The sequence below is a fragment of the Tauraco erythrolophus genome, chromosome 3 (genome assembly GCF_009769465.1).
Source record: "Tauraco erythrolophus isolate bTauEry1 chromosome 3, bTauEry1.pri, whole genome shotgun sequence".
In the NCBI taxonomy this organism is placed as follows: domain Eukaryota; kingdom Metazoa; phylum Chordata; class Aves; order Musophagiformes; family Musophagidae; genus Tauraco; species Tauraco erythrolophus.
The window spans coordinates 3,987,201-4,003,378 of record NC_141467.1 but is presented as its reverse complement, the minus strand read 5'-3'; the positions used below and the strand labels follow the sequence as shown (position 1 = coordinate 4,003,378).

General features: G+C 38.2%; 1 protein-coding gene across 1 annotated transcript in view; it reads right to left on the bottom strand.

Moving 5' to 3' along the window:
- EXOC2 (exocyst complex component 2) overlaps positions 1–16,178 on the bottom strand; it is a 132,345-nt gene that overhangs the window by 51,693 nt on the left and 64,474 nt on the right. The window contains exons 12-16 of the mRNA XM_086608422.1: positions 13,174–13,299; positions 9,618–9,742; positions 4,769–4,837; positions 4,369–4,526; positions 1,212–1,333 (exon numbers count right to left, since the gene is read on the bottom strand). Of these exons, the coding sequence (XP_086464548.1) occupies positions 1,212–1,333; positions 4,369–4,526; positions 4,769–4,837; positions 9,618–9,742; positions 13,174–13,299 (600 nt within the window). The remainder of the gene's footprint in view (positions 1–1,211; positions 1,334–4,368; positions 4,527–4,768; positions 4,838–9,617; positions 9,743–13,173; positions 13,300–16,178) is intronic.

Below are 16,178 nucleotides of genomic sequence, written 5' to 3'. Positions count from 1 at the left end.
AACTGGGCTACCATTATGATGCAATAAGTAGATAAAACTGGTATGACAGCTGTCTTTTTGGCCAAGAACTTTTCACCTACCATTTAAAAAAAATTGATCTCAATTGTGCTAAGCGAAGAAAAGCAAAAGAGACTTCCTCATACTTTAAGTGAAATCTGAAATACTGGTAATAATTTCCCTATAGAGTTTTAAAGAGACAAGACAACTTATGTACTTGTGGCCAACTAGCAGAAAAATAAAGTTAACAATGAAATGGGATTTAATAAAAGGATTAAGAGCCAAGAACACAATTAATATCAACATCGTATCAAATAAATCAGAGACTTTATGATGTGTTGTCACAAAAAATTTTAAAAATTGCTTAATATAGCCACCAGCACTTAGTACACTTAAGACTTGAGTAAAACACTTAGCTTCATGTCAGCCTACAAAATAATGACAAATCATATGTTAAAAATTAAAACCTGATTAAATTGTGAGATTAAAAAAAGCCCTAATCTTTTTTAATATTAAGGGTAATTAGTCTTTTGGAAAAAAACCCCTGCTAAGTGAATTAGTAGTGGATCAATCTGCCCTGATTTTGAGAGAGAGATTTCTTCTGGAAGATTTACTTCATTCACATTTAAGTTTCAGAATTGAATACGAGATGGAAGACGAATGGCCTCTGATGCACATACAGCCACATTAGATTTAGAGAACGTGTTACTGGCCTTGACAATCCAGACATTTATTGCGAAAGCTGTGTAGACAGCAGGAAGCCTGGGGATTATGATGTTAGCAAAAAGCCTTGGAAAACACAGAACTAAAACACTTCATGAAGGCCTGTGGATTTGTTTTTTCTTGGGAATGGGAATTGCTTATTTAATTCTACACTTTATAGAAGAAGTCGAGAAAGAAAATCAATTATATTTCCATTATGGAAAAGCTGCATCATGAGATAAATCACTTGCTTTGTAAAACTGTCTCAACCCAAAGGAAACAGATCTGAGCTACTGTATTCATTAGATTAAGGGAAGAAAAGGCTTCTAACACGCATTTCCATCAGAAGAGTGAAATATTTGAGTAACTCTTGCGACATATAACAGAACTCAGACGAGTCCACTGCTACTACTGTACTGCAACAAACCCGGTTATCTTCCAGAACATAACTTGGTCTAATCAGAGGGGAAAAAATGTGACAGTAAACAAAAAGACCTGAAGTCTTCTATTACCTTCAGCTGTGTGTTGTAAGGTCACTATAATGCAACGTACACGAAGGTCCAAAATAAGATCCTGGATGATCTGAAGCATATCATTGGGTATCTCGAGTGCAGTAAGAGACTCAGAACTAAGCCTGGAAAGTAAACAAAGTTAAACTGAAGTGTAAATCTGCAGCGTTTTTTAAGCTGATACAACTTCATTGAATTTTGTCAGGCATTTTCTGAGTATATGAATACAGTAGCTCCATCCACAGAGTATCTTTGAAAACTGCTTATCCCACTCAGAGAAGATTAATTGTTTGCTTAATTCAGAAGCTTGCAAATACAGATTTATTTTCCTGTAACATTACAATAATGTCATCACAGCAACGTGTCAACTTTTCCTGCTGTCCTCTTGCACTTCCCTGCCTGCCTTTCTGCATCTGTCTCTTGTTTTAAAATCCAATAATAATAATTTTAGAGCAGAAGTAGCTTTTTGGCTGTTTTTATGTGAATGCCTAGATGAAATCCCAGGTCCACAACAGGGTTTCTGAGATACTGTTTACCCACATTACAACAGTAACAGCTGTCAAGCTGCCATAAATGGTGATATGGCTGTGCATCAGATTGCCAAGAGTATACACATTTAAGGAGCCAAAAATACAGCTACTGCATCACCTGCAGAGTGAAGAGTGAATTCATTCACTGTTTTGCTCCCAATTCCGGCCAGACACAAACCACCAGCTACTATAGCTGAGTACGGAAACATTCATTTCAATTTCTTCCTTCAGAAATAGTAACACAGCAGCTGCTTGCAAGGAATGGCATTTCAGCTTTTAATTAAAAGGCTGCAGTTGTGTTCAGACTTGAGTTAGGGTGTCCTGGTGAGGTTCACTGCTTTTATCCAGCTCTTGGATATTTAAGCAAGGACAATTGAAATGCAGTCATTGCTGTCTGCCCTACTGCTAATGCTGAGCAAAGCACACGTACTACAAAACGCCAAAGAACAGGAGTAGGAAGACACAAGCAAACAAGTTTGAATAGTAAGTGGAACATTACCAGTCATCCACCTGTTCGCTCCAGTTCCTTACCTCTGGTGTTGGGCATAAACCATCAAAACCCCACTGCTCATCAGACTGCTATCTGCTCAGGGCAAGTAGTGAATTAGTGCAGATTTATGTAATCTACTATCTCAGCCATCCAGGAAATACAGGATGTAAATATCCATCTGGGAGAAGTTTAAGTGACTTTAGAATGTACAGAAGTCCTATTCTTAGAGCTGATTTTGAGCACGCAGCTGTCACATCCCTAAGATCATCTTTTTACTCATGTAACTCACGCTAATGTATACATACCTTTCTATCCTTGGAATAAGGCAAAAGTCTTGCTGACTACGGCCTCAGTTTATCACATAGCTCTAATTTATCCTCTGGAATCTATTCAAAGTGGGCAATGACAGAATGGGGTACAAGAGAAAGACCATGCAACCACCCCACTTTAAGCTGTGTGATATATATAAACAAGCAGAGAAATTAAGATCACACAGATGTAACAACTCTTTGTTATCTCATTTTGGAAGTTTTAGCATTCTTAAATACAAGCAGAAAACAGTAACCCATTTGTGAGATGACTGAAAAGAGTAAAATTCTATCATGGGCTTCATAATAACTCTGTTAGAAACTATAAAAATAGAACTTAAGTTATTACACAACTTTGCAACAAATAAGGTTTTCATGTGATGTGTAGGCTCTTCAAGAGCAGAGTCCACCTTCATCATTGGTGGGAGTCACAAGAATTTATTAGATCGTCGAAGCGTAGGGGCTCAAAAAGAACAGTACTTGCAGCACTCACAAAAACTTCTGACCCATGCTCAGTTCCTCTTCTCCAGATTGCCTCTTTTCTTCTCTACTTTTGACCACTTTGCATTTAAGTCTAGCTCACTTTACTGAAGTGCCAGCACAGGCATCAGTAAGAACATGAGGTGGGGAAAAGAGTGGGAGGGAGTGAGAATTTCCCCAGCTCGCAGTTCAGTTGTTCATTGCCAGGGCGGTGCCCAGTAAGCAAGTGGAGATTCTCTGAATAAAAGCCTTTATAGATCCTATAACCTCAGCCTGGATCATACCTCGGATGGCAGGGCTCTGAAACACAACCTACCTTCAGACAATCTGTTGGTTAATTTTCAAGGCCATATTAGAGATGTGCAAGTGTTAAATCCTAGAATTTCCTAATTTGAGTGAAATTGGATTTCTCATAAAAGGGCAACACTGGTGCCAAAGCCTGTTCCCTTGCCCCTTTACATCTTTTCGTCAAATGCCAAGGCAGTTCCCTCTTAAACTGCAAGCTTTCCATAAAATTCAGCCAGAATAAGAAATGTTCACATGGAATATTTTTTTCCAAAATGGTTAAAGTGCAGATAACTGACAAGAGACTTTGGGAAAGCGTTAAGCAGGTATGCATTACTCCTAGCTCCATCTGCAATAAGAGTATCCTATATGTGATACCCCTTTCTTTTCTTCCTCTGTGCTTTGCTTGGTACCTACTTTGAAAATTGCAGATACAGCATCGTATTCAGGTATTACTCCAAATTTCCAAAAGACAATGATAATTCTTATATCCTCCATAAACAAATGGAAGAAAATTCTGTATATTAATGAGACATTCTGTAATTAATGACACGCACATTACTAAGTTTATAAACAAACATAATTATAAGCAGAATGTCATTAAAAGCAGGAGTATCACCTTCCATAAAACAACTGTAAAACTAGATTATGATTTAAGAATGATACTACAGTGAGAAGTACACTATTTTTACCCATTTTGGCAGAGATGGGAAGATGTGTAGCAAATAAACCAGATAACTGCTTTCTACCCTAAAGAATCAAATCCTGTTTCATTCATGGAGTGCCAGTGCTGTACCAGGCAAATATTTTATTCAAATATTTTCACAAGATGCTATGGAAAAAAATGAATATATCATTATGTAGTAAGGCTATATCACGAGACATTATTCATTACACTTGCACATAGAAACCTAAATCTGCCATAAGTCATTTCTTTGTAATCCTATTTTTGAAAATACTAACATTCTCAGTATTTATGGTATTTAATGCAATAAACAAAACAATTTGTCTTAAAGCACACATATTCCAGGAACAGTATCATTTTGTAGGCACACAGATCCATTTACCTTACAGTCTGGATAACATGTGTTAGCCACTGGCCAGAAAGTTCAGATTTCATCTCCCAGCCACCATACTGTCTTGATTCTCCTTCTCTGAGGCTGAATGGAAGCAAAGCTCCACGGATAAGTTTTACCAGAGAGTGCATCACCTCCTGGATCATTTTCTGCATTAGAAGAAGGGAAAGAAAACTCAAGCAAAAAGCTCTACCAATGTGCTTAAGTAGCCATGTACTCAACAGCTTGGAATTCATGATTTACTGAGGTTCCACATGGCAGAGAGTAGAGCAGGAGGAGAAATAAGGGCACACAGATGGTTTAAGAAATCTGGTTTTCAAGGTGGTGATATTGAAGTATCTTGCTATTAAGGACAACTGAAAGAAAGCAAGGTTTCTGCCCCATAACTTACCTTGAAATCATTTTGTCTTTGCCGAGCGTTTTTCTTTGACCTTTCCATTTGGCCAGATTTTTCAGCAGTCTTGTGAAAACAAGAACATTGAAAAGTGTAAGTATCTCATAACCACTGTTAAAATAATTCTGAAAAAGGGGGTTTCAAAGCGAAAAAGGGAAAACCTGTGAGTTTATGAGGCAATTATAAAAACTAACTCACGGCATCTCAATAAGCAAACACTATATTCTGCTGTGGGTCAGCGTGCTAATGTTGAATTCTGAGGAACAAGGTGTATATAGGACAAAGTCAGAGACAAGCATAAGAGCAGCTCAAGCAATATGAACTTTGTGAGGTCAAAGTTTTCTCACTGCTATGTTAGTGAGAGCTAAACCAGATATAGTTCAATTGTGCATTAAGTTTGTATGAAGAAACTCTATTTTCTCAGCATGGAAGCTGCCCAGAGAAGAAGGACATCGATGTGAAGTGGGAGACACTTCTTGGAATGAGGACAATTAGGAATTGTAACATGCGAGGGGGAAGGTTGAAGGTTTTTTGTTTGGTTTTTTTTTGGGTTTGGTTTTTTTTTTTTTTTTTTTTGGAACACCATTTTGTTGACAATGCTTTTTGAATAATTCAACTAACTGTAAAAGAGACTGCAAAACAATCAGCATCTTCATGGACAGCTCACTTCTTTGAAAACCGAGGGACATGAGTACACTTTGCATGAGACAGTTACAGTTGAAGAAAAACATGGTTTGACTAATAGCCTTCCTGTTTGTAGTTCTAGCCTTCTGTGGAGTCTACTGAGAACAGAGTCAACTGTACTGAAAAAGTGATTTCAAATACTGGGTTAAGTGAAGATGTAGAATTTCATGGTTAGAAAATCTCCTATTTTATGTATGTACAGCAACATCTACTGGACAAGAAGTGCAATAACACGACAAGAGTGTTCTCAAAAAGAATCAGTTTACTTTTAAGCCATTAATTTGAAATGCTCTATTTTTCAAATTCCCTCTTTCAGCTAAACTATTTCAGATTTTCCAGGTAAAATAACTAATTTGAAGTGAGCAAAAATTAGAGAAAAATAAAAACTGCTTAAAGGTTTCAGAAGACACATAGCTATGAAACTTGTACTTTAAAGCTCTGAATTACACAGTTTCACCCCAAGGAGAACAACACTTGAGTTATTGCTGCATTTAACAAGCAATTCTCTCTTTTAATGCCTTAAAAAAGAAAATAAACTCTGTTCCTTTAAACTTCAGGTAGCAACTTAAAATTCATCGCTTTACAGCTCGATTTAAGAACAACAAAAAATTTCACAGATCTTTGCTATCTTTTTTTTTTTTTTTTTCCTTTTCTTAGTGGTTTTGCTGAAGACCAATCTTAAACCTTTCCTGCACAGACAGACCAAAACTATTTTGTGGTAAGACCAACGGTTACTACTCACATATGCGACTTCACCTAGAGTGATTCAAAGAACTCAACTTTTTAAACTGTTGAAAATACCACGTAAGTCTTTAACTGACAATATTTTACGGCATATCACTAACCTTTCAGAACTAACAAGAACACCCCCCGACCTCCAAAATCCCCCAAACCCTACAAACTAAAAAAAAAAAAAAAAAAAAATACAGCTTGAAATTCATATGTAGGGATTTTCCTTCCACATTTTTGAAATGTCTTGAAGACTTGAACAAGCTAACTGACATGACTCTCTACATCATTTTCACAGGACTTTTCTTTAAAAACTGCAGCAGTCACCTTGCTTCATAAATGGCAATAAATAGCAAGCAACAAAGGTGAAAGACATTTCTTCATGGACAATTAAAATCTGTATGGTTTCTGACACAAAAACATCAACTTGGAGTCTTGAATTTGGTGTGGTGACAGATATTCTTAGGTGCTCTAGAAGAAGTCTTCTAGCTTATGTCACCCCCTTCTCCTGTCCATCCTCAGTGGATTGTGGCATGCAGAACACACAAAAGGAGCTGAGGGCACCATCCCTCCTCCCTGCCTGAGAACTTGTGGGGGTTCTGTAAGGACCAAAGGAGCAGAAGAAACAAAATGTATGGGGATTCATTTCTCACAAGCTCAGGTTCTGGCCCAACAGAGGAAGAGTAGATGTACCTCAAAGATTAAAACTATCTCCTCCTCCTTTTTTTTTTTTTTTTTTAATAAATGGAAACAATGTTTTGTTCAGACATGACATAAGATCACTGCATTTTCCACTTGTAGTCATTTTCATGAGCAGAATTTCTCAACCTTGTTTATAGTTCAAGTCTCAGTTTCTCCAGAAATTGCTTTCTTTTTCATTGTACTCAGAGAAAAAAAACAACAGGTGAATTTGTGAAGTCTAATTTCCAATTGTACTGTTGTTAGATCTAAAGGTTGTAACTTCCCTTATGAAATCAATTACTTTTGTGAAAGTCAAGGGTGCTAAGGTTTATTCTTGATCCTACTTCCTTCACTGAACATTACGAGTAAATGCAGTATCTTTCTTTTGATTTTATTATGTAAAATGGGGATGTCAAACAGAATCTATTTCACTGGTGCTATAATGGTCTGTGTATTGTGTTGAACACAAAGGGCTATAGTATCTATTAGTATCATCATATGAAAACATTATATTGATTTACAGGCAGTGGCAATAAACAGAATGACCACTTGAGAAATTAATTCTTCAGTTAGTCAGAGAAAAGGAAAATGACAAAATAAGCTTTCAAATTTCCTTTTCCAAAGTTTTCATTTTATTTTCTACTAAAGCTGCAAAGAATAGTAGATATCTACGCCAGCAGCTCTGCTTTAGGGATAATTTTGCAGTGGAATACTGTAGCTGTGATGACCTAAGGATTTAAGCACAGCAGGACACTAAGCATGGAAGGATAAAAACAATCTCATCAAATGAAATGATACAGCAACAGCTAAATAGAGAAGTTTTACGCATAAACTTTTAGATTCAATATAGAAGCTGATCTGAATAATACGAATGTCCACAAGCTTGCTTATTTTCCACCTGCTCTGTACTATCCCAACTGTCTCTACATCACTTTACAGACCTCATCTTCAGTTTTTTAGGACCCAGAATGAGTGAGTTGGAACTGCAGCCAGCACAACTTCCCAGTGATAGCTGTGCAGATGAAGTGTGAACTGGTGCCTTATCATCTGCTGCTGGAACAGAGAGCTGCCTTTCACTACACTTCAATCACGTCTTGTCTTTCTCACACTTGCTCCTTGGGAATACACCACCAACTCCAGTTCTCCTTCTGGAGAAGAAACAACATGGCTTAAGAACCAAAAGTGAACTCTCTGTAAACCATGATGTAATTCTGTGACCAAATTTTAGCAATAACACAAACCCCAAAGCTACTGTGTTTATCTGGTAATGATTACAATGCTAAGCTGTATACTATCCACATCAAACCAACAACGAAATGCATCCCTACCAAATCTGTTAACAGTATGCATATAAAAACATAAATCATTACTTCCCCTTTTCCCCCTACTTCTTGGACTATCAAGATTATACTTCCACCAAAACACATCATCTAAGCAAAAAGGACTAGAAGCACAGGTGGCTGCAGGTGACTACACTTCCAGACCAGACCTCCTACAGTATGTCTGTGTATATCGCTCTGGGCCTTGGTCATTTTGCAACTCTGGTCTTGAAGCCATCCTCACTTCCAAATAATTAAACCTCAAGAAACGAGTACTCTGGTTCCAAAGAAAAGAAACATATTTTTTTCTGTATGACTGTGTCTTTTACATATTTTTATCCTTCATGCAGTTTGCTATTTCTTCAGATCACCAGTGAAGGGCAGCTGGCCAGCTATAAGCGAGAGGTAAAAACACACATATATTGACTCCAGTATCTGGAACACGTACACAGACACACTACAGGCAGAATTTTAAGTAATTCCGCTATATGCTTTTATTCTTTTAAAAATAATAAGAAAAATCTCAATTCCATAGAATCATAGAATGGTTAGGGCTGGAAGGGACCTTCACAGGTCATCTAGTCCAACCCCCCTGCAAGGAACAGGGATATCTCCAACTAGATCAGGTTACTCAGGGCCTCATCCAACCTGGCCTTGAACGTCTCCAGGGATGGAGCATCCACCACCTCTCTGGGCAACCTGTTCCAGTGTTCTACAACTCTCATGGTAAAAAATTTTTTCCTAATATCCAATCTGAATCTACCTCCCTCTATTTTAAAACCATTACCCCTTGTCCTATCACAGCTGGCCCTCCTGAACAGCCTCTCCCCATCTTTCCTGTAGGCCCCCTTGAGGTACTGGAAGACCGCTATAAGGTCACCCCGGAGCCTCCTCTTCTCCAGGCTGAACAGCCCCAACTCTTTCAGCCTGTCCTCATAGGAAAGGTGCTCCAGCCCTCTTATCATCTTCGTGGCCCTCCTCTGAACCCTCTCCAACTGGTCCATGTCCTTCTTATGTTGGGGGCTCCAGAACTGGACGCAGTACTCCAGGTGAGGTCTCACGAGGGCAGAGTAGAGGGGAAGAATCACCTCTCTCGACCTGCTGGCCACGCTCCTCTTGATGCAGCCCAGGACGCGGTTGGCCTTCTGGGCCGCAAGAGCACATTGCCGGCTCATATTGAGCTTCTCGTCCACCAGTACTCCCAAGTCCTTCTCCTCAGGGCTGCTCACGATCCATTCTCCATCCATAGGTTAGTATTGCAAGACACCTTACTAGTCAAGGTAGCACCCCTCAAATGTGTAAGAGTCTACATATTATTTTATAAACCTCTCCAATTAAAATAAGTTGTCGCTTCTTCCAGTGAAATATAATACTTTAAATATAGTTATTATGGAGCTTTGTTACTTAAGTCACTTATATAGAAGAATCCATACCTCACTGAATAAACTTCCATTCACATAAGAAATCCAGAGCTTCCAGAAGTTGGGCAGCTGACTTACAACAAGTTTTGTCAACTTCTCAACAAACACAACTTGCTGAGGAGCTTTGTATCGCCAAGCTAAAAGGGGAAGAGGGGGCAGAAAAAGCAAAATTAAAAAAAACTTTGAATGGGTAATAAAAAACACTACGTACTACTAGCTTTCTGCTGGTTTGTGTTACACAAGTGACTATACAGTATATATAAAACCTTACAGGTAGGAATTAAAAAATTTAAAGCCCCATCCGTATGTGTGTATACAACTGGTACACATATAAGCTCTGTCTTCTCTTCTCATATGCTTACAAGGTGCTAGCACTATGACAGATTATGAAAAATAGGTCCCTTTGTAGGGATTAATGCAATCCACTTAACAATCCATTCAGCCAGTCTTCTGTCTTCAAATCACTCTAAAAGGTGAGGTAACATGAAAGCAATCAAGATAGAAATTTCAAATGATAAGGTGGTGATGCTGAAGAAACAGAGCTGCTAGGATGAGCTAGTGCTTAAGGCAAATAATGGCAATTAGAAGATCTGCTTTTTTTAAAGCTCAAAAAAATTTCCATTGCGGTCTGGGACAAGTTGCCAACCTCTCATCTTCATTTCCATTTGTTTGGTAAAACCTTTTATCTGAAAAATGGGAGACTCCAACATTTCTGGTAAAGCTCAATAAACGTATCATTAAGTATGTATTAAGATTCTTGGATGAAGGACATAATCATGGCACATAATACTGCGGCATCTCTCACTTCATGAACTTATTTATGCTGCTAGTACACTGGCTATTAAAACACATCAGGAAAATAGCTTACATTTTGGCAGCAGTTAACTTTTCTCAGTTTTTTAAAAAACGGGGCAAAGGGAGGTCATGAGGGCAAAGGTAAAGAGAAAGCTGAAAAGGGGCAGAAGAAAGGTGCCAATTAATACAGAAAACAAAGGCATTTTTTTTACTGAACGAACAATCATCCACACTACCCAAAATGTTCTTTTTCCTCACGGCCAAAAGGTTTAGAGACTCTGGGTCAGTATTTGAAAACCCAAAAAAAAATCACAACGGAAGCCCAAAATTTGGATAGAGACTCTGACATAACTGAAGTGTAACTCTGCTGACAATAATGCATCTGTTTAAGAGGTCTGAAAACTTCATGAAAGTTCAACCAGCAAAGCTCACGATGTGGACACAGGATGTCAGAGCACTACATTTGCCAGTTTGGTTTATGACTCTCAGAGAACTGGTCTAGACTCAGTAGCAAGAAAACTCCTTTTATTAACATAAGCTGTGAATATGCCAGGAAGCTGTGCCAACACTGCTACAGCAACAGAGGCTCTCTAACACCAATAAACCCTAAGTTCTAATCACAAGATTTCAGCTCCTTTGAGAAACCATTTTGTCTTCGCCAAAAGCTCCAGCACCAATCCAAGGTTATAGCCAGGGATGTCTGTTCCTAACTAGAAACACACTGGCAAGATTTACTTCATGTATGAAATTCTTTTCCCCTCCAGGAAGCATACTTGGGGCTTAGTCCCGAGCCTGCAGACGGCAGATATTTATTAGAATAAGGTACTGCACATGATGTCAAAAGGACATTCTGGCTATAAATTCAGGATATTTTGCCTTCGTTGCTAGAGAAAGCTCCAATCTATATTAAAGCACAAATTGTCTTTTATTCTATTTATCCTATTATACTCTGTGCTATAACATCCTAAAGATGAAACTAGAGCTACTGTTTACAAATCCTCATGAACATAGGCTCAAGCAAGGGCTGAATGTTATCTGAATGCTGTAGTTTTGAATTCAAAGTGATTTGTTCAAACGGTCTCATGGACAACCACTGTCAACCACAATGGGTGGAAAAAAACATGCCAAAACACCAAAAAAACCCAGAAATGCCATTCCTCAAATTTACTTAAAAAAAAAAAAAGGATGCAAAAGCAACTTGGAAACGGAGCACATCATGGCATATTTGAAATGGCAGCATCTGCACAGGTATCATAAGTGGTTGGTTTGCTTTGGCTCTCCAACTCAGAGAAGAGCAAGAATCACAGAACGGTTTGGGTTGGAAGGGACCTCAAAGGTCATCTAGTTCCAACCCCCTGCCATGGTAGAGCTTTCAACTGGTTCCTAAGCATGCAGTGGGCATGTGCTCCTAGGTACCAATGAACTCAACTCAGACGAAACTCGTTCTAACTCTAGGGCCTTTGCAGTGGATTATTAAGATGCTCTGATCCTCCAGTTTTCCTCTGAATCTCGATTTAAACCGATAGCTACAGAATCTGCAAAGCTTGCTGAAGACTTATCTTTTCCCATTTGTAAAAGGTTATGGATCCATAACGAAGACTCTAAAAGCAAAGATAACCAATTGAATTGGAATTGCCTTCCGTAGATGCAACTATTTAAGCAGAGACACATGTGAAAGAAAACAAAGCAAAAATAAACTGAATTTTGGTTGTTGCTTGCTCCATTAAGTGTGGCATGTGTATTGTTAGCGGACGGTATTTGACAACAATCAGCAATTTACTGTTTTGCTCTGTAACACCTGTTATTCAACTTCATGCAAGGCTTTGGGCTGAGAACAGACAAGGGTGACAACAATACAGTAATGTAATTACTTGGTATAGGTGTACATTTTGAAGAATCTGTGTAATTTACATTTTGAAATACAAACATTCAATCTCAAATTGTGACACAATTTAATTGTCTGGCATGTGGAGATACATTGTGGCAGCACAAGAACATACAATTCTCCTTATTCTTCATTCTATGTTCTTGAAAGGTTCCCTTCAAATCTCTTTTTGCTTAGGAAAAAAAATAAATCAGATATTTATAGATGGTTTTTCAAGGAAGTCTACAGAACTGGGAGAAAAGTAACATCGAAGTGGACCAAAGCCAGAAAGTTCTTAATAAAAAAATGCTTTCTGCAAAACAGTACTTTGGTAAGAAATGATCTGTCCTGTGAAACACGTTTTTTGTCTCCTGTGATGTCACCATTGAAAGACTCCTGAGATGAAGTTGTTTGGACAAAGGTGTTGAAGACACTTATGGCACACAAGGGCTCAGCTGGTTGTGGACACACTGCTCGAGCTTTGTCACGCACTTTGTTTCCCTTCCTGGATTTACAGAATTAGAGAACAAAGACCAGGTATTTGAAGTCACGGAAGGAGCAAATGCAAGGAGAGTCATATTAGTAAACATACACGGAACGTATAACGACAGCAAAAGGTAGTAGGTGGTTATGTATACAAAAAAAAAATACTCTGGTTTTGTAGAAAAAAAAAAAAAGACTCATTACCTTGACTACATTTTAAAAAGCTATGAACTGTTCTTTGCTTGCAAAAAACCACAAAGGACCCCTTTAGTAAGGAATGGTAATGGATGAGAAGAGAGAATTCTATTTGGTAACAAACCAAAGCAAACACACAGAGCAGGTTTCTGTTTGAGGTTTTTTTGACTACACCACACACTGGACGTAGGGAATTGCAGCTTTGTTTTTCCAAATAAAACAGACGCCTACCATCATCACGGCCAGACTGAAAGCTGCTGCCTCTTTTCAGTGAAGCAGTTTGACTGAGGTGGCCAATTGGTGATGGACGCACATCATTGTCCAGGTCCAACATGGGGCTGTGGAGCGATGAGTTGCCTAGGGAGAAGGGGTGAAAAAGTTACAATCATTTTTGAACATCAATTGACATGAAACTGCATGTGGAATTCTGATTTACTCCAGAAGCGACACAAGACAAAAGTTATCTAGCAAAAACATTCTTAATCTTGCTTATTTAGACTGTTTGGTCATCCACACATCAGTGCTGTTCAGTAACACCACTATTGACTCCTGTAGCAAAGCCAAAACCACAAGTATTGTGGGAAATATCATTCTTTGGTCTGTATGTTTCTCTGGTTTTATTTTAATTAATGCTCTACAATTAACCACTTGAAAGCCATGGATAAATACGTATTTATGGCACTAGTGACATGGCACACACTTTTTTTTTTTTCTAGTGCATGTCTAAATATACTTTTCAACAGCACAAGTTTCTTGTGCCTCCAGTTGAACCAGTTAAGGGCAGAGTGCTCAACTACTTCTTAGCTGTTTGACTTCTGCAGAGTTGAGGTAGAAAGAATCCATCCATCATGAAGCAGATGAACTAATGGCATGGTATGCTCGTGCATGTCTGAAACATCTCATACTTATACATCTCTACAAACACACAAAATATTTCCCAGTGTATCAAATAATCATTTTCTTTCTTTGGGTGCCTGTCCATACGTAGGTCACTATTAGCAAGTCCTAAGCAACGATCTAATCTGATGGAGGTGGATGCTTGGAGTCTAATGTACGTTTTGGAAACCAACCATATAATAATGAGCAGGATTTGATGATTTTTTTTTTATGTGCTGTAACACTGCCAATATTTATTTTAAAGTCTAAATTGCTGTTTTATGCACATCACATTACAGATACATTTCTGAAAGTAACCATCAAAAAATACTTCAGCATTGGTCAACTGAGCTGTAATAGCTAAACTCAAATGAATCACAATTCGCAGAATTACAGAACAGCCCAGGTTGGAAGGGACCTCGAAAGATCATCTGATCCAACCTTTCATGGGAAAGGGAGCTCAGATGAGATTATCTAGCACCTCGTCCAGTTGTGTCTTGAAAACCTCCAGCGATAAGAACTCCACCACATCTCTGGGGAGGTTACTTCAGTGAGTGATTGCTCTCACAGTAAAAAATTTCTTTCTTATAAAGAGATGAAACATCTCCTCGTAATTCATGCTGAATTTTGTAATGAGAATCTCAGCGTTTGCGTTTATATTGCTTGATGTTTTCCATCAATACCTACATTCACTTAAAATAACAGGAAGGCCACACAGTAAGAGCACCAGCTGTAACACTGCAACACTCGGATTCAAGAGTAACACGAAGTGGAAAGAATTTGAAGAATATTTATTCTGAATTTATGCCGCTGTCAGACGAGCATGACAGTAAAGATATACCTAGTCACATTACTTCAACAGCTGGGGCTTAAAGTACTGTGAAACTTATGGCAAACTTCCAATAGGTGACAGTATTGGGTTTTAGTTCCTTTGGAAAGAAGTTCTTCCTCCCATAATTCTTTAATGGCTTTTAAAGAGATTTCCTGTGGCCTTGCTCTGTGACGTTGTTGTTACCGAGCTGCCAGTTCCTGCATTCACCTTATGACTGTTCATACTGTAGGACACCCAAGTAAGTAGATTTGATTTGCTACATCGCTCGCAGTCACGATGGACACGCTGCATTAACTGGCTTGGTGAACCCATCCGTGCTGCCTTCAGCCTGTATTACGATTCTGGTCACTACTTAACTCCCACATCACTTATTAAAAACAAGTCATCTTTATAATACCTTTAAAATTTATGAGTTTTCAGCAATATGGAATCCACTGCGGTGATTTAAGTGTCTTACCCACTATCACCACAGACAATATATATAATGAGTGTGAACAAGAATCTGGGAAGACTTTTCCTCTGAATGAACTAAAAATACAAATTAATGGGAAAGTAAAAACCTAAAACTTTCAGAAGTTTGTTAAGTAGGTATGTATGTTGCAATGCAAACAGTTAATTATGGACACATACTATGCAACTACCCATACAGCAGAGGTCTGTGTAAGGTCACACATCACCAGCATTTATGATTTAAACATCTATGACTTCTAAACCATAACTTTAATGTTGTAAATTTGCAATAATTAGCTTCTGTGAAAACATTCCAGCAACCTTAAAGAATGAAGTAAAACCAAAACAAATTGATTCCTGTCCAGATTAAAAAAAAAAAGCATGCATTCAATACCTTATAGAGATTCTACCCAGAATATAAAGAAAATTGTATAGAAGACCCTGAGAAATTTGAAGTGCCTCACATAGTTCTTGGGCTTCCATAAGAATTTGACTTAGATTCAACATATCTGCGTTTCATCTGGCTGAAAAGCATATGCCAAGAAGGACAAATTGGAATTGTCACAGCCATTGCTAGTTAAAACGGGTACTACAAAAACCCCAAGAGTGCAGCAATGCTATTTTCACAAAAACTATAATTAGAAAAAGCCACGACACACCAAAACTTCCCTCTTTGATGTCTTCCCATAGAATTTAGCTTCTCACCTTTCAAACACCTTGTTAATATGAGGAATTTCTTGTAAACAGATGGTCTCTAAAAATGACAGTGCCAATTAAATCTCAGAATTAAGAAAAACAGACACACTTACCAAAACATCTTAACGTGAATTAGTTCAATTAAAACCATTTGCCTGAGGTAGCTGAAAACCTGAAAATTCTGTACTGCTGCTGATACGCTAACCCCACGCCGCCCAAATGGTTTATATATTCACCAGTAACAGAAAACACGTAAAGAATACTCTCTTGTTCCACCAGAAAAACCACATCATCAGTCTGCAGCCGTACCAGGAAAAGAAAGTTTAACATGAACTAATTTCTTAATTGGTTGTCTAGCATTACAAGCAAGTATAACCCAGCA